Genomic DNA, 19,859 nt, shown 5'->3' with positions numbered 1-19,859 from the left:
CCAATTAAGCAACGTTTGAAAAACTATTGCAAAAATGTATGCTTTTCATTTGTACCAAGTTCGTTTGTGCAGCGATTTTTTTATTAAAGACTAAAATAGATTAAAGTGATTCAGCTTAAAATATAACTCATAAAATTTCTTAATGTCTAAGTTTAGATTTTGATATAATCTAACTATAATTCACCTCAATAGATTATAACCTACCGAAAAAGAATGCGTTAAATTGGTAGTAGTATGTTCAAAATCTTTCAGCAGTTTACAATCGCACGAGATAGATTGTAATCTAACGGTATTAACAATATTTAAAACGGGATATTTACCGTGTTTTTTATTTTTATTTGGTGGAGCTCAATATTTTGACATTATCTACGAATGTCTTGTTCACGAGACTGACGTTTACGGGTACATGTTGACGGCGTTAGAAGTGACCATATCGGACTACCTCCTTTCTTGTACGTTTGCTGCGTAAACATCAAATAAAAATAAAAATCATGGTAAATATCCCGTTTTAAATACTGTTAGTAATAAAAATAACCATGTTAACTTAAAATCTGGTATTAACAATGTTACGGAGACACCTACTTTTTTAATGAGTTAAATTTTTATATAGATATAGTATAATAGTGTCTTTAATCTAAGTAAGAGAGAAAGAAATGAGACGGTAAGATTATTTCGAAATTGATATTGGTAATGTCCTCAACCAATTTCCAAGTTCATTCTAGTCCAAGGTTTGAACCAATGATCTCAGGAACTTTGGCCTTTATCGGCCAATTTGAATATACCAATTTATCGCCAAATATAATTGTACAACGATGAAGTTAATTACTATCCTTATATAGTGACAAAACTAGTCGTTGGATCGATGATATCAAGTGTTGATTTGGTAAATGAACATATACCCACAGGATAAAATTTTGCAACCATTGAAATCTGTAATTATTTATATTGATACTGATGATACTTGGTGGTAGGGCTTTTTGCTAGCCCGGCTGTGTAGGTACCACCCACTCATCATATCTTCTGCCGCCAAACATCAGTACCCAGTATTTTTGTATTTCGGTTCGAGGGTGAGTGAGCCAGTGTAGCTACAAACACAAGGAACATAACATCATAGTTCAAAAAGTTGGTGACGCATTGGCAATGTAAGGAATAGTTAACGTTTCTTACAGCGCCATTGCCTAAAGGCGGTGGTGACCACTTACCATTAGGTGGCAATTTGCATGTCCGCTTACCTATATCATAAAAAAATTGAAATGTAATAGAAATAAATGTAAAGCAAAATTAAAATTAAACTCTATTCAGCGATTGAGTTAATTGGTATATCCAAATATATGTCTGATAGTAATCAAACGATTAAACCTAAACAGAGAGCTTTTTCATTTAGAAATGTTAACATACAACAATCCGAAATTATTTGTAGTTTCTGTTTAGTTGCAAGTTGAAAAATATTTTGCCAAATGTTCGTATAAAATTCAGACCGTATCCAAAAAAACGTCTCATTGAATACCCTTTTGAAAATCAATATCACACATGTGTCAAAGTTACGTCCAACATATGCAGGTATCCTTACGATATTATCCTTCACCATCTAGCACGAGAAATAAGAGGAAAATTGAGTAGTGTGTGCTCGAATTCGAATCAGTTTTCGGTTAAAATTAACGTGTTTTAATCACTAGACTATCTTAGCTCTCAAGAGATAGAGTACCATTAATATCTCTTCGCTTTTAAGAGATTGCAACAAAGATATGACCATTGCATTAAATAAAAGGGGATAGGTCTAACCGTTGCTAAATGAAAAATTGTTACAAAGATCTTTGCTGTAATTAACGTAACGGTACTTAAAAAAGGTCAAAGAAATGAGTAGAATTTCAAACATTTAAAGGCCAAGAGGATTGTGAATACTTTTCATATTCGTATTTCAAAGGTCAAAAGGTAATACAAACGATTGCTAGGATTACATTATTACCTTAATGAATAGAAAACGGCATTAAAATGCTTTTCATTAAAGTTATATGAGAGAATATTTAAACAATGTCGTGTCCTCTTCTTGAAATGTCAAATCGCTCATATCAGAAAGAGACGAATCCCTGTTCAACAATACAGTGCTAAATATTGCCGTTAATACTATATATCTATTATTATCTGACATCAAAAAATGAGGAAGTCATTTGGTTGTAAGAAGTACAAACGAATTGAGAACCTCCATTATTTTTGTTATTAAAATTCCTTTTTCGTTTGTATTTAAAGCAAAAGTACCTACTAAGGGTGAAAAATACGGAATTCTTTTTTGTATGGCCTCAAAATTTATTTATAGAAAAATATTTTCTGTTAGTATTAATCGAAATCAGTTTTTTTTACGTTAAAATTTTATTAATTATGACAAGTAAGTATAATATCTTAAGTAGTTTTGGAAAATGAGTTTTACAAACTTAATTTTAAGCCCCATTTTTTAATAGTACCATTTTGATGCTTTAGTTTTTTTGCCTTTGCAATGACGATATGCTGCTCTCTAAAGATTTAAAAAGATTATAATAACCTACATACCGAACCTGCCTACTTGTTGTGGCTGATTTGCTCTGATCATATGTTTATTTAAATATATCACAACATAACTAAAATGCTGGCACATATATAGTTAAATGGATATGGACGTATAGTTTTTTTTTACAATTTTCGTAATATCATGTAAAATAGTCGTATCTGAAATTTTTAGTCAAAGCTTTAAAATGTAAGACGGTTATATGTGCAGAACAATTTCAATTGGTGGTAGCGTTTTGTGCAAGCCCTTACCACCGCCAAACAACAATACTTAGAATTGTTGTGTTCGGGTTTAAAGGGTGAGTGAGCTACTGTCACGAATTCACAAGAATCACATCCTTGTTTCCATGATTGATGGCACATTGGTGATATGAGGATTGATTAATGTTTCTAACAGTACCAATGTCAATGGGCAGTCGTGACCACTTACCATCAGGTGGCCGATATGCCAGTCAGCCAATAAGAGGACACATTCATTCGAGGATTAATAAGCTATGAACAAATGTTAGAAAGCTAGAATAAGTGCTAAGCTCCTTTACTTTATAAGTAAGACACTAAAGAGGGTAACAAATTTCGACAATTGTCAAAGCGATTTCGAACGTCCCTTACGTGATACGGCTAAATTATTCAATTCAATACTTCAATCGTTACGCGATAAATCGTATACTTTATGTAATATTCATACACTTTCGTCTTTCGAAAGAAGAAATCAACGCTCGTTATTTGTTTTTTGAAACCAAGGTCTTTTACACGGCCTTCAGTACAGTGAACTAGCAGAATCATCGCGTAAGGATAAAGCGTTACGTCCCTTTCAGGCACCTTTTCCTCTCTTTCTATTTCTCACGATCTCTTTCTAATATATGCTTATAATATTCATCATCATCATCAGCAGCCTGTCAATTTCCCACTGCTGGGTTAAGGCCTCCTCTCCCTTTAAGGAGAGGTTTAGAGCTTATTCCAACACGCTTCACCAATGCGGGTTAGTGGAATACACATGTGGCTTTCGTTGAAATTAGACAAATGCAGGTTTCCTCACGAAGTTAGCCTTCATCGCCGAACACGAGATGAATTATAAACACAAATTAAGCACTTGAAATTCAGTGGTGCTTGCCTAGGCTTGAACCCGAAATCATCGGTAAGATGCACGCGTTCCTGGGCCATTTCGACTCATCTGGGCCATCTCGGTTCCTTATAATATTATTTAGTTTTTTTTGTCATTTCATTAATCTCAGACGTTTTATTTCATCGCGACAGTTAAGTAATACGGAAAATATAGCAAAAGCAACTTCCTTCTAACCGGGTGTCCCCTGATACCTCTCGTTTTTTCTTTCTTGGGAACCGAGAGTAAGATATAGATAAAAAAATCCTGACTGTATTTTAACAGGACATTTGTGCAAGCCTCTTTAAGTAGTTACCACCAAATATTCTGCCGCTAAATAGCAAAACTTAACATTGCTGAGACACGTCTGCGCACTGGAGACATAGCATATCAATTGAAAATGCAAAGAATGGTTAAAACTTCATACTTTAATTTGTATAGTTGGTGATGAAATGTGATGAAATGATCCATTTTCCAAACTGCCTAGTTATTTGGACTAGAAAAAAATCATACAAATATTATCCCGTTTTCCTGGAAAACAGTACGTTTAGGAAAAAGATGTAGGAGTTTATGTTTCAATAGAATAAAGTTAAAATCGTCCAATTCGGTTCAGACATTTTGCAGGTAATCGCAATACATAAAAAGATCGCTTGAAACGAGCGCGGTTCGTTCGCTTGTATTCGTGAATCACATCGTTAAAATTACTCGTATTTTAGTTATGAATGCTCCATTTGCTATTCAAAACATTTTGGTAACTTTTTACAAGCTTTTATTTAACTAGCAATGTTTGACAGATGATAGTCGTATTTATAGCCTGATTCTACGCCCTGAATTGACACCAGACGAAGAAACTCTTCAACGGTGTACAGCGTTGACACGACACAGGAATTAATATTCAAACGTGAACTCCCCACACAACATCCGTCAACGGAAAATTAGTTTTGAAAGTTAAGTAACAAGACATACCATCACGAAAAAGAACTATGTCACAATTAATAGTGAATACGAACAAAATGTTTAAGCTAAAAATTCAATGATGAACTTAATTTAGTATGGCCATACTCAACAAAAAGGTCACACATAAGGCCCTGGGCTCGAAGTTTGCTACTAAATAATCAATAGATGTATTGTTTTTGTTTTTACAAATGGCGACCTGATGCGATATAGGTACGAGTTGAACTGTTCACCACCATAAACATTGGCTCTGTTAAAATGCGCTAAAACTTAGGGAGCTAAGATGTTATGTGTCTTGTACCTGTCGTTACACTGGTACACTCACCCTTTTATACAATATGTGTAATAATGTCGGAATACAAAAATTATTGCTGCCCAGCGATGGAATGTCCACAAAGTAAAAATTGAATTAAATTGATATTGTCGCAATTTATTAAATATGTTAAGTAATAATGAACCTTGTAATATTATTAAAATTAAAATTCCTTTATCTTTTAAAAACGTAATTATTTACTATTTTTACGCTGTATAAAATCATAAAATATAGGAGGATGTTTTGTTGATTTTCGTGCAGGAGACATTAAATAACTAAATTTAATTGTTATTTAATGTTATCTGCATTAATCTAATGATTAAAACTATACTAAATGTGAATAATAGTAACTTCTGAGTTACTTGCCGGTTGTTGTCGGTAGACGACCTTCAAAATATATTAGTTTTACATATATATATATATTTTAATAACGATTCTGATGTGCTAATAAGAGCCTAATTGATTGATGTATATTTTGATTTCGATTTCGAAATTCACTCAATTATTTCAGATTTAGATCGAGATTGCGATAACACGTTTCTTTTGTGATAAAATTTGAATGAAACCATAAAAATGTGAAGCAGAGTTCAAAGAAATTACAGCGCTCACGTTTAAATTAATGCAGCGCCATTCACGCAAGGTTAAAGAAAGGTTAAACGTTACATACCTCATACATACATACAAACATACCTCATGACATTTAAAAAAATTAAAACATTTAAATTTTTCAAGCGAACACAATAGAGTGGAGCTGAAAAAATTTTTTTAAGCTTCAGAGATGAAAATTTTAGATACCAAAATGTAAAGTTTATGGTTTGAATAATTATTTTATCTCTAAGGCCATAAGGTTCAATTTTGATAACGGATTCGTCTCGCTTATCAATGATAGCGATAAGATATATGAAAACAAAGAACTTCTCCATCACAACGATAAAGCAAACGTTATCAAAATGCAGCCAACACTCGTCCTTGATTGAGATAAAATCAAGTCAAAATCGTACTATGTGTGTTTATTAAAAAGTAATTTTATGAGCTGCTATGGCCCAGATGGTTGGAATACGTGAATCTTCATTGAAGATCCAATTTTCATTTCCCTTTTAATTTATATTAATATAATTTATAATCATAATATTCAAATAAAGGCTTTATTCGATATTTGCATCCAAACATAAAATATTTTTCCAAAACTCTTAAGTCGCTTAAAAAATGGCAGTTGTGCAAGCAAACATGCTGAAGAAACCTGCACATGTTAGTTGAAATTGTGCATCAGCTAACCTCTTGGGATTGGAACAGCATGTAGAATAAGATAAAAATATACCATCTGAGGTAAAGCCTTGTATCCAGCAGTGTTACTTTACTTTTTTTTTTTTACAAAAGATATAACAATGTTTGCAATAAAAATCATAATGATACTCGATAAATATTGTTTAACCTTATTCGTTTATTGTCAATTTGTTTGCGCTGTAAGAAATATTAACCATTCCTTACATCTTCAATGCGTCAACGTTCTTGGGAACTAAGATGTTGTGTCTAGTTCCACTCGCTCACTCACTCTTCAAACCAATAACTGGGTAATACCAATAACTGGGTGGGTATTCCTGGGCTTTCTAATCTATATAATAATTTTAAATTTTGTAAAAAACATTACATGTTCATGTTTTTTTTTACAGAACATTGACAGAAATAGTTTTCAATATTAATAAACACTGTATCTCAAATAAATCGATCTGTGTCAGTTATCACACGTTTTTTCCATTTATACAACAAATAGCTTGATAACACAGTGTCCATACAATTGTATCTATTAAAGATAAATGCAACATCAGATTATTCTTATCTATGTATATCTATTATTCAAATTTCCTAAACAAACCTGTGGTACTAATATGGGGTAAACTTCTGCATTAAATTTTCAGCAATTTAATGAAATAACCTCTATAGTCTCATTTGTTTTTTTTTTTGCTATCTCTAATCTTAATCGTTTCACGCACACTAACACATTGTTAACACGAGCGTCACTCACTCACACTAAAACAGACCGATGATAATTTGATGTGGATTGCATTGATTAATTAAATAAATATAAAGAAATCAATATTATAAATAGCCAGTCCGATCATTTCTTCTCCGACTTCATTGGCATAATATTAATAATTTACTATTGATTTATTGGTAAACAGCGTTACAGAAAAATATTTTTCAACTGTAAATCAAAGTTATGTTTTGAATAAACATTGTAAGCACAAAAGTCGGAAAGATCAAACCGAAAGATCAAACTTACTTATATAATATTATTACATAAATTTGATATTTTCAAACAAAACATATTCAACATTCACATTTAAAATATCATAAACAATGTCACTCAACATGTCTATCTTAATGTTATTTATAATTTAACAGGTAAATGCATTCTACAGGGCTTATCCCTTGTTCTCTTCACTGAAAGGGTGAGAGGAAAATCCTTTACCCTGCCCAAGTTCTTTTGTAAATAATAAACGTTTACAAACAATGAAATATTTAAATTTCGAACGCTCCACTAATCTTCAGTTCTTGAAACGCTGGTTTAATTCATTTAGATTTAATCTCAACGCTCATTGGTCATCTATAGCGTCGTCGGCTGTTACCGACCAATCGGCATTCCGAATAAAGCGAAATAAGTTCATTGGGTTGTAATCAGCGTTTCTAAAACTAGATGGTTACTTTTTTATATTAAAACGTTATACAAAATGTAGTTTTAAAAAAGCAGTAGTTTTTAATTTATAAAATAAAAAGCCTCAATTTATTTTACAAATGTAAGAATATTCTATTGCGAGATTATTACTCTTAATTTGTTAGTGTCTAGAAGTAATGTCCCAATACTAGGCAAAGACCTCCACTTCACTTGAGAAGAAGGTTTAAAGATTATATACAACGACGCTGTTTTTCTAGCACGTCGAATTTAAAACCACCGGTATCCATTTCTCACAATTTGACAATCAATAAGTAAGTTACATTGAATAAAGGAATTTGATTTTTTAATTTGGGTTGGAAAGATATACAAATGTTCCGGCTTATTTGAGTAACATATTATCCATCCATCCAAACTTTCGAATGTAAAATGTTTGTAAGAATCGGTTCTCCAATCCATTCCACGGAATTATTCATAATGCGAGTATTCATTCAATTAACAAAATATAACATCGAGTTGTCAGCCCAATCCAGTCAAATAATGGAATTATTTAAGGTTCAAAGGGAATAATTAGGATTTTTGTACGGGAATTTATACAAAGCATATTTTTAAACGGTATTTTAATTGTTATTCCAAACAGAGATTATTAATTTGCCTTTCACGTTTGCTCGTTTGAGCAAATATATATTATTGTTATGTTAATTATAATATTATTATGGAAGATAAATATCTATATTGATAATATAAATGCGTAAGTCTGTCTGTTCCCTCTTCGCTTAAACCGCTGAATCGATTAGGATGATATATATACACATATATGTTTGGTGTAGTGTGTGAGTAAGGTTCCCTACTCAAACGGTAAAACGGTCCCTATTACTAAGACTCCGCTGTCCGTCGGTCTGTCACCAGGCTGTACCACAGGAACCGTTATAGTTAGACACTTGAAATTTTGCAAAGATGGTGTACTTCTGTTGTCGCTATTAAAACAAATACTAAAAACACAATAAAATAAATATGTAAGTGGGGCTCCGATACAACAGACATGATTTTTTTGGTGTTTTTATAGATTACGATACGGAATCATTCTACCCAACTATTTTTAATTCACCTCTCCAGTCCTTGTCAAATATATAACATAAAAATGTGCTATTTGAATGTATCTGAATTTCGCAAGCAGCATCACAATCGGCTTAGTAGTTGAGCGAAAACGTAAAAAACAAACGCATTTACAATTATAATGAATAAGTAAATAAGATTAAAGAATTGACAATAATATCTTATCTTCGTATATTTTACAATATGTAAAATAAATGATTGTAATGTAATTAAATGATTACTTCGTGTGAATTGGAATCGAAGGCTTATTTTACAGATAAAATACAAATTTATTATGACGTCGTTTTTAATAACAAAGTTATGAGCTTAAACTTTAATAGCAAAATATAAAACATCGTAATGCTTAAAAATGGTGCCGTATTGAATTAAAAATCTAAACTTCAATGAATATGTATAAATATCAATATCACTCAAAATGAGGTTTAATATTCTTATGAAACTTCATGTGTCCAAATCTGTTCAGGCATTTAAAATGTATACAGCATGAAAATTTTCTATCATCAACTATCTCACAAAAAAATCCGCTTTATCATCAGATGCTTATCTTAAACTAAATAAAGTTCTCATATTTCTCAAAGATTAATGTGTCGAACAGCAAAAATTTCGAATAATAATCGTCATAACGACAAGGAACGTGTGTATTTTATTTTTAATCCCAACGATTGGGTTCTATCATTATTCTAATTTCTCCAATAAATCTCGGGGACGACAATTCCCAAACGACATTTATGTGATGTAAGTCAAGCAACAATCAATAAAGATGTTTGACTTACGGCCAAGAAAGTTTTAAGAAATTCGGTCAAGAGCTACCTTACAGGAAATGTTTTTAACTTTAAATTTTAATATATGTATTACGAACGAAACTATTGTGAGAATTGTGTCTTGTGCAGATCGTCCAAAACGGAACTATGACGGCTTTGGTGAAAACTTCACACGATAAAAGTAGTAAAGTAAATAAGTCTGTATTTCTTATCGTCTCCTCGAGAAGATTTGGACGCTGCCCCCATACAACCTGCATTATCATGTGGCAAAATTTAATCCAACACCGTAATGTTTTTCATTACCGCCGATCATGAGGTGAATTATATTATTAACGCAAACGTTCGCGCCGATAATTTATGCACTCAAAAATTTTCTTTTCGAAACGAGTCAAACTTGATTGCAAATGTTCATAAAATTTTGAACCGTGTTTTACAGTGTTGAATTAAGGTGTGAAAGTACTTTTTTACTGAAGACCGAAGTCAAATTACATGATGGACAAGAAACGCTAGTGAAACTTTGATTGTGATGGTACCTGGATATCAAAACACATCGACCTTCGCACATCGAACAAACAAAGTTGAAAAGTAAAATACCTTTCGAAAAAGGATATACCTAAACCTAAGCACGAACAACACGTCCGTTCACTAGAAAGATAAAATAAAAAAGGATTATGGAATTCTTAAGTGGTAACCTGATTCTTCAAGGACTTTGCTGTGTATCATCTATCAAGTCAAGTCAAGTCTGTCTGTTACCTGTTCACGCTTAAACTACTGAACCGATGCCCCGGGGGAGGAACATAGGCTACTATTCTTAATTTACCTCTCGAGTGGGTATAATGTGATGGTGAGTGCTGGAATGTCCTATATGTAAAGTTTTTTAAATTTCACGCGGCTAAAACCGCAGGTTCAGGCTAGTATACGATATTTTGACATAGTTGTTATTATAATTTTATTAATGTTTGTAAAATAATAAATAAATATTATTACATTTTTTAACAATATTTTTTGTCCAAAAATAATTCATAATATTAGTCAGTATTATAAGTTTGCAATAACTGCATCATTTGTCTAGTAACTAGCCGATAAGGCTACATATCCTAAGGTCTTGTGTTCAAACCGGAGTTTAAACTCAGGATAACTTTATTAGGCTACCCATTTCTTTTGCAGACAAATCCTCTGTAACAGCATGGTGTCTAGAACTTGGAAGTGTCAACATTGCCTCACACTACCGACGACTTCTAAGATTACGTTCGGTCGTGTCTGATTGCCAGGCTATCTGATTATGAGAGTAAGGGAAGACCTGCGCAGTTATCAAGTCTTTCTTGAGAATTGTCACTTTAGTCGAAATCTCTCTGACGGACACGATGGTACCATCATCTAACTAATAGCATTTATTGGTTACAGAAATTTATTAACAGCAATTGTTACACCTATTGAATATTGTGAATGAATGGGTGTTTTGGAAAACGGTAATGGATCCGTCTTGTGTAGTGGGAAAACAAGTACATCTCTATTGAGTCATGAAGGTTTTGACATAAAACATTTCGTGAAAGTAGATTCGCGGAACTATACCATATTTCGTATGTAGGACAAAAAGTTGATATTTTTTCATGTGATTTTTTTTTTCACGGCAGACAAAGCGTCCGTCATCGCAATGCGACGTTTCATTTCACGTTTCATCTCGTCGGTTTTAATACATTTCGAAAATGAATTCACAGACACTATTACTATTAAGACATGACAAAAATATCTATTAACCTTATACTTTGGTACCTTAGAGATTCATAAGTAAGAATATTGTTTAATAACCTAAGACATAGTCGTATTAATTACAAAAAATATAAATCAACAATTTCCTTTTTTTCTCATATACTGGCAAATGGGCCTGATTAAAGTGGTCACCACCGCAACTTTAGCACTATATAAAACCATCCTTTAAAATGACAATGCGCCTTTCCTCTTTGGCGGTGGAATATTTATATAATTACAACATAATCCTGTTAAGCATCTTTCACCAGTTAGATGAACTACCATCTGAGGTATTTGGAAATTTGGAGCTTGGGAAACAAAATGTCACCTCGCAGCCGCTTTCAAATACTAGTATCTGATTCGTGACTAACAAGACAATAATCATGACGAACAAGAATTCTACTATCTGTAAGCAAAACTAATCGTTTCTTGAATAAAGTAACTGAGCAATGTCTCTAAGCCTTAAAAATTGGGACGTGAAGATGATACAATAAGATGTATGTCGCTATGTTCTTGCTAATGTAATCTTATTAAGGGATTTTATAAGACAATTTTGTCAGGCTATTTAGCAATTTAACTAAGCTAATGGGACGACAGCAAAGCTAAATAGTAATTACACGCAAGAGAATTACTCAGGATAAATCCTCGGTGAAATGTAAACTTTTTTAATTAATTCAAGATTATTTCATTTTATATACCCTAGATTTTTTCTATACATTTTCATCATATACTAGCCGAAAGACGTCCACTTCTAGACAAAGGCTTCCCAAAAGGAAAAATGTTTGTAAAAATATGTATCAAAGGGGCTGATTTCTGAATCGCGTTTACGTTTGGTTCACCCCAATACATATAGGGTCTGAAAAATGAAAATAAAAGGTTGGCATTTTCGGAGCGTTGTGTTATTTTTGGGAATAACCACGTAGTTGTAATATGTGTCAACAGGAACTACGGGTGTGGTTTTTGGGATTGTGAGTGTACAGCATAATGTACTTGTCAGATGGATTGGCGATCGCAGTAAGATGGCCGAATTACTACTAGAGACAAGATGAGATTGGGTGGTAATATTCGTGGTCACCATAATTTATAGTTTTGTTTCTCTGAATTACTCTAACATACGAGATACGAAGGAGTTTTAATAATGTCTTCGATATTATATATTGGATTTTGGAAAAAAAGTCTGAGACCCAAAATTATTTTAAAAGAATGGCATATGCTCAATGGCTTCGCTGAGTGGCATATGGCATATGCTCAAATTTGCGCTCGAGCCCTAAATCCACCAGTGGATTAAAGTGAACTAAATAAGATGATGATAATATTATAATAGCCTACAATGAAGAACAAAACATGTTACTTGTATGTAGATAGGCAAAGGTAAAGGAGGTCAGTACTGTTTCCTACTCCGTTTATCAACAGATCTTCTTGTTATTTGTTTAATATTGACGAGCTGTAGTGTTATCAATAAAAAAAATTATGCAAAATTAAAATATTATTTATTCGAGTACGATCATAAAATCGCTTTTGAATGTTCATGTTACGTGTGTTAAATCCGGTCCGGAAAGTATATTATCCCGAGAAAAAACCGATAAACTCAGTAATTTCTCTTTTCTAACATTTTAACTACAGAGTATTAGCATTAGCAGCCCGTAAATGTCCCACTGCTGGGATAAAGGCCTCCTCTCCCTTTGAGGAGAAGGTTTGGAGCATATTTTACCACGCTGCTCCAATGCGGGTTGGCGGAATACACATGTGGTAGAATTTCGATGAAATTAGACACATGCAGGTTTCCTCACGATGTTTTCCTTCACCGTCGAGCACAAGATGAATTATAAACACAAATTAAGCACATGAAATTTCAGTGGTGCCTGCCTGGGTTTGAACCCGAAATCATCGGTTAAGATGCACGCGTTCTAGCCACTGGGCCATCTTGGCTCACTACAGAGTATGTGATGAAATAAAACAATAAGAGTAGGAACAGTAATTCGAAACTTGTAAACTCATATCATTTATGTGTTCAATTCAAATTTTCACGCAAACATTTGTATTTTTTAAATACCTACCAAAATATGGCTTAAAGTTTAACTACAAAAATACACTAACTCATTAAGTCACATTCAAGATCATACCATTGTCTGATTTATTGGTATTAGTTAGATTTGACTGATGTCTTATGTCAACAGCCTTCCTTATAAACGCGGGTTATTTCGCAGGTGTTGGTTAAACGCTGAACGCTCTCTTTCCGTTATTATCGATTTTATATTCGTAAGAAAGAGACAACATTGTTTACCTAATCACCCGATAAATAACATTCTTAAGCCTTTTTAATATTATGCATTATATTAATGTTTGTATGGTAATCTCCAGCATAATGGTCGATTTTTTTTTTCACCGTTGAAAGCTACATTGCTCTTAAGTGCTATAGAATATACAATTTATTTATATAATATTATTTTCTTTATTAATATACGCAGCTGAAGTTGGGACGTGACAATAATTCGGTAATTCCGTCTTAGAGTAGAGTGCGCTCACTAGATACGTACTCATGTTAGAATGAAGTGGTCTATATTTAAATATACCATTTGCTTTCCTTTGAGTGCCATCACGATAATTTTATAATTTATAATTATATATGACAAGGATATATTTCTATTGAGAACTTCACAAGTAACCTCTCCGGGGCTAAGCCTCTCCTCTCGAGGAGAATAACAGTCTTTTTCACAACGTTTTATGACAAAATTTCATCAGACACACTTTTACCTTCTTTGGATGTTTTTCTTCACCGTCGAGCATGAGATGATTTACTGAAATCTTTTTTATATTAGATAAAACGTATCGCAATTAGCCAAAGGGCGGGGCGATAACGTTTACTTAGTCTTATTTATATATAGATGTTGGGAATTCGTAAGGTTAAACAATGTCTGGCCCCACCCACTGTCTAGAATCCAAACATATAGTTTAGGGTATAGAAGATTACATAAAGTTTTAACAATCCTGTAATGATAATATAACATTTAAGCCCGTTTAGAGGTCCATTCATTCATCATGTATACCGCCAAAGCAATGCTAGGTATTATGATGTTCCTGTTTGAATGTGTATGTATATAATTCGAGGGTTATAATTGATACAAGGGTATAAAATATTACTTCACAAAGGTAGCAGAAATTAAAAGATATATTTTGAATATCACCAGATTTTACTTGGTGGTAGAGCTTTGTGCAAGCCCGTCTGGGTAGGTACCACCCATTCATCAGATATTCTACCGCCAAACAATAGTACTCAGTGTTTTTGTGTTCCGGTTTGAGGGGTGAGTGAGCCATTTACTATCAGGTGGCCCATTTGCTCGTCCGCTTACCGATATAATAAAAAAAAATTACGTTATCAATTAGGCGTATAAAAAGATGGCGCTGGAACTAGGGGGTGAAATTTGAAGCACGCTCTTTAGTTGTTAACAATGTAATCTATAATAATATTACTAATACGAAAGTAACTCTTTTTGTTTTGGACTCTGTTGGTCCTACTAAAATACGCCTAGCCTAAAACACTGAAGCGATTTTGATGAAACTTTGTACAGAGTTAGTTTACTAACTTTACTTTTAAAAATGAAAATTTCGTGATGAAGAGTATCTATGCACGTTTGTCAATGTTGAAGATGAAAGTGTGCAAATCGTTATGTAGGCTATTGAAAAAAGATTTTTATGATATCGGTAGGTGGACGACCATATGGGTCTCCTGATGGTAAGTGGTCACCACCGCCAATAGACAAAGGCGCTGTAAGAAATATTAACTACTCCTTACATCACCAATGCGCCATCAACCTCGGGAACTAAGATGTTATGTCCCTTGTGCCTGTAGTTACACTGGCTCACTCATAGAATATCTTAAATTATTATATTATAATAACTAAAGTTTAAAAGGAAGGAATGTTTAATAGTTGTTATACAGCATGAATGTTTGCTTTAAATAAGAATTTAACAATCATAAACCCAATAATCATGATCAAAATCAAAAGCGTTTAGGTTTGAGTTCTGTTATTTTTCTTTAAACATTGTGGTTGAATTGGATTCTAGATTCTAGTTGACATTTGAATTTAACTAGAATAATTGCTTGCAATGTTGTAAATGAAAATCAAGACATTATTTACTCCTAATGGAGACTAATGGCTTATAAGAGCACTTTTGATTCATCGTGTTACAGTTTTGAATTAAATGTAAAACTACCTTCGTTTCGGAAAGTGAATTCTACCGGGAAGAATCGGCAATAAACTCAGTAGTTACTGTTTTGGACTATTTTAATTACTGAAATATCAGTAAAAAATCAATTAATTATTTGTATATTCTGCATAGAAATCAATAAGTACACGTTTTTATCTTATTTATCAATGTTTTTTTTTTTCGTCATAAGCTTTTAAATATTTTAATAGACCAAGTTAGGAATACCTAAAAAAATTAAGTCACAAATAAAAAAGTGAAATTCGTTCCCCCGTTCTTGAAGTCGGTTAAAAGAACAAAGCGTTCCTCGGCTTCAATGATAAATAATGATTCTTTTACCCAAATATACCTGAAATTCACGTAAAATGAATGAAACTAGTTAGAAGTATTCAATGGAATTCAAAAGTTAAAATCGTTAAAAAGACATTTTCTGAATGAGAGACACTCTCGCCGCTCGCTGGAGAGCTCTTCAGTTATTTTCAAAGTATTTTATTTTAACGTACCACGATTTTCAAATGTAGAAAGAATTGTGGATATTTCTTTTTTTTTTACGAAATATCAATACAACATTTTTGTTTTTAAATTTGGAATATTTTTGGAACAATGTTTACAGACCATATATTATATATTTTTTTATAAAAACAAATTGTTACACAAAAATTTAGTGTCTTTGCTGTGGACCGTTGAGGAGTTCTTTTGTCTAGGAATCAGGCAGTGCTTACTAAAAAAATGCATTGTCATAGAAAATGAATCAATATGTAAAAATTCAACTCTTAATTATGTTTTGACCTGAACAAACTAACAAACGTACATTGCTAGTTATATAATTAAAAAGTAATTTAACTCGGAAAAAGTAAAGTGGAGAAGAAGATGTAGATTCGTATTCCAAGTTGCTTCAATGATGATTGGAGTATTAGACTAGTATACACTAGTAGATTAGTTATATAAAAAGACCAACGATTATTATTTTTATAAATAATTATGAAAATGATGTAAAGTTTATATTTATAGAGCCGAAACAATTTAATTTGTTTCAATTATTCAAACAATCGACCAAGAAATATTCAATTTATTTGGAAAATAATCAGGGATTCGTTGCCCCCGGGCCTCGAAACCTCTTCATCCGGCACTGGTCCTATATATAATATAAAGAATAAGTAAATACGTGGTCATTAGGCACGCAGTTTTAACTAAAACCCACGTTGCTGCTCGATAACATCAAAAGTAATCAATCTTTACGATATGCAAGATTTTATTCCGCCCTCAAATTTTATCGCCACACGTCTTATTTTTAAAATATATTTTTTTTATATAAAACTACAAATATTAGTAAATTAATGTTTTTTTTTTTTTGATGTAGGTAGGATGGGCAAATGGAACGCCTGATGGCAAGTGGTCACCACCGCACACATACAATGGCGCTTTGAGAAATAATAACCATTTCTTTATTGCCAAAGCGACATTAATCCTAGACACTAAGATGGTATAGCCCTCGTGCTTCTATACACTGACTCACTCACCCTTCAGATTGAAACTATAATACTGAGTACTGCTATTTGGCGGTAGAATATCACAGACGGGCACGCACAATGCCCTTCCACTAAGTATGATTTCTTCTGATAAAGTTACAGTGTGACGGTGAGTGAAATTAAGTTTGTTTTCCGTTTTTTAAACAAAATAATGATTATAAATGTACATTTATTTTCTCTCGCTGACAAATCTTGGATATAATTTTTTCATCTGTTATAGTTTTGGCAACGTTTCGTTTGTAAAGCGTCCAGACCGACGAATATATCTAGAAATATATTGACATAATAAGCCATGTCTTACTAACACCAATATCATTTATACCGTGCCTATATCCGTCTTGAACACATTACACTAGATACAAAATCAGTATAATTTTGATAGTTTTGACAACTAAATTATTTATACGATAATACTTAGTACCTTCCGCGGAAGCTATATTTAACAATATTGGGGGTATTCAATGAAGTTTTTTGAAAATTAAAAGTATTATATATATGAATTATATATTTTGATGAGAGCCGAGATGGCCCAATGGTTAGAACGCGTGCATCTTAATGCATGTGTCTTATTTCAACGAAATTCTGCCACATGTGTATTTCACCAACCCGCATTGCAATATGCTCCAAACCTTCTCCTCAAAGGGCCTCTCCCTTTAGGATATTTTGATATGAAATGTTTATTGACACGTCTTAGGATTAGGGCTGGTTAGTATAACACAGTGATTTTATCTCTTTGGACTTATATGCCGTGACGGTCTCGTATGCCGTCATATAGGAATATGCGGAGAGAGTCTCCGCCGGCTTTTTGTATCCGTTGTGTGTGCGTGTTGCGTATACCATACCATTCGCTGCTATAATATACCTATTATCTTATTATTATTTCTTTTAAATAATCTCTATGTTTTCATTTATTTGGCCAACATTTATGTGTTAGTTTCCGTTCATTATAAATTATTTGACCGGCATCAATTTCGAAGTTTTACATCTGCGTCCCGTGACGGAGACATTTTTTTTTATTGCTTTGTTAACTTATAGTCAATAGTACCTACTACCCCTTTTATATAATGAATCAAATTTATATTATTACATATACTATATATTATATTGAATATCGATTATATATACAATATTAAAATAATTTAACTTTAAAATATATATCACGATAACAGTAGGTTACGCTTTTATTTATCTGGTAGTTACTTATTTTTCTATAAATTAGAATAATTACAAAATATTATTATTATATAGTTAATTAATTCTTAATGAATTAAATGGTAATTTTCTTAATGAGTCATGATTTTTCTTTTGATTTAGAAACATGTACTTTCGCGAGCAAGTCGCGAACCTTTCAGACTCCCTTCCTTTGTCTTCCGAGCATCGTACTCATAGCTACGATGTAAAGTTTAAATTTATATTAATGTGAGAAATATATGACATATTCACTTAATTAAATACCTAGATTTAAATTATAAAGTATTTTTTTAAATATAAATAAAAAAAAAATTAAAAGAGTTCCGATAAAATAATATACCTATTTAGAATGTTTTAGATAAATTATGTATAGTGATTAAAATAAATAAAATTTATCGAACAACAAGACCATCACGAACGCTTTGATACGAGATATCACTGATAACGTAATAAGATTAGATATGCGTAATTATATCTCAACTCTCAACGAAGAAATCTTAAAATGAAGTTCATTGTCACAATATCGAGAAACTAAAATTAAAACCGACCTGCTTGACTATCAATCTCGCGACTCGAGGGCTGGCGAAGGTCACGAAGCCGTAGCATTTTGAGACACCAGCTCTGTCATAGATGACCCTCGCAGCTGTGACGGTTGCGAAGCCCGAGAAAAACTTCCACAGGTCTTCATCTGTCGTCGTCAAAGAGAATCCGCCAACAAAGATTCTGTTATGAATGACGGTACCGAATTTCGGGGCGTCTGATGGGGGCAGGGTGTCATCCGTGTCCTCCTCGGGTGAATTGAGCAGCGCCTTTAATTTCTCATGAGGATCTGTACTTTTTCTATTGTTCGAGGTGAGCTCTTCGACCATGTGAGCACAGCTCGCGGATTCGCTTCGTATGTAACGCTTTACACTTTCCATGATTGTATTTAGTCTATGTTTAATTTAAAACATGTTCCCTTGTTTACTACACTAAAAAAAACTCTAGCGACAACTAAACGGGCACTAACTCACTCGAAACAACAACGTGTACTGCCTCGTTGTGGCGTATCGATTTTGACGGTAGGATATTGTTATAGATACATAGGATAGGACTTCGTGCGTTGCGCGGTAACTCGCAATCTGACTGATTTTTTTTTTAACTGATACTAAGACAACGAAGGTAAGAGATAAGGTTGTGTGGTTTGAGATTTTAATGATACGCACTAAAAATAGTGTTTGAGCTATTGTCGACCGCTATTTTTACTAGTCGAGGGAAATAGGTCATCAGATCGCGCTTAGATGGGTTCTTATCTAGGTATGATTTAGCCTTGATTTGTTGATGATAGATGGCGCTTATTTCCAAGGTCATGTTTTTTAGCTTAATAGTTTAATATATAATAAAAATTTTAGCTATTTTTATTGTTTTATTTTATGGGAATGTGGAAATAAAATATTTTCATTAAAATATGAATAAAATTTAATTAATAAGAAAATAATATAAACCTATCATTATAAGCAACTTACTACATAATTAGCAGTTTCATTTACATTTATTATTTATTATAACAGTGATGCCTCAAATAATATTTACTTAAAAAATATTTTTTTATGAATAACCTTTGCATTTTTTTAAGGGAATTATATCTTTGATAGTATAGTTGTAACATTGGTTGTCACATGATATTTACTTGTTATTCTTTTTAGTGATTTATAAGTAATTTACTCAAATATAATTTTAGATGATCACTTTA

General features: G+C 32.6%; 1 protein-coding gene across 1 annotated transcript in view; it reads right to left on the bottom strand.

Annotated features, from left to right (window-relative positions):
- Positions 1–19,309, bottom strand: part of LOC125073667 (protein boule) — a 36,804-nt gene extending 17,495 nt beyond the window's left edge. The window contains exon 1 of the mRNA XM_047684600.1: positions 18,676–19,309. Within this exon, the coding sequence (XP_047540556.1) occupies positions 18,676–19,047 (372 nt within the window). The 5' untranslated portion in view covers positions 19,048–19,309. The remainder of the gene's footprint in view (positions 1–18,675) is intronic.
- Positions 19,310–19,859: the final 550 nt, after the last annotated feature.

This window comes from Vanessa atalanta, chromosome 25 (assembly GCF_905147765.1).
Source record: "Vanessa atalanta chromosome 25, ilVanAtal1.2, whole genome shotgun sequence".
In the NCBI taxonomy this organism is placed as follows: Eukaryota; Metazoa; Arthropoda; class Insecta; order Lepidoptera; family Nymphalidae; genus Vanessa; species Vanessa atalanta.
This window is presented reverse-complemented; position numbering and strand designations above follow the sequence as displayed.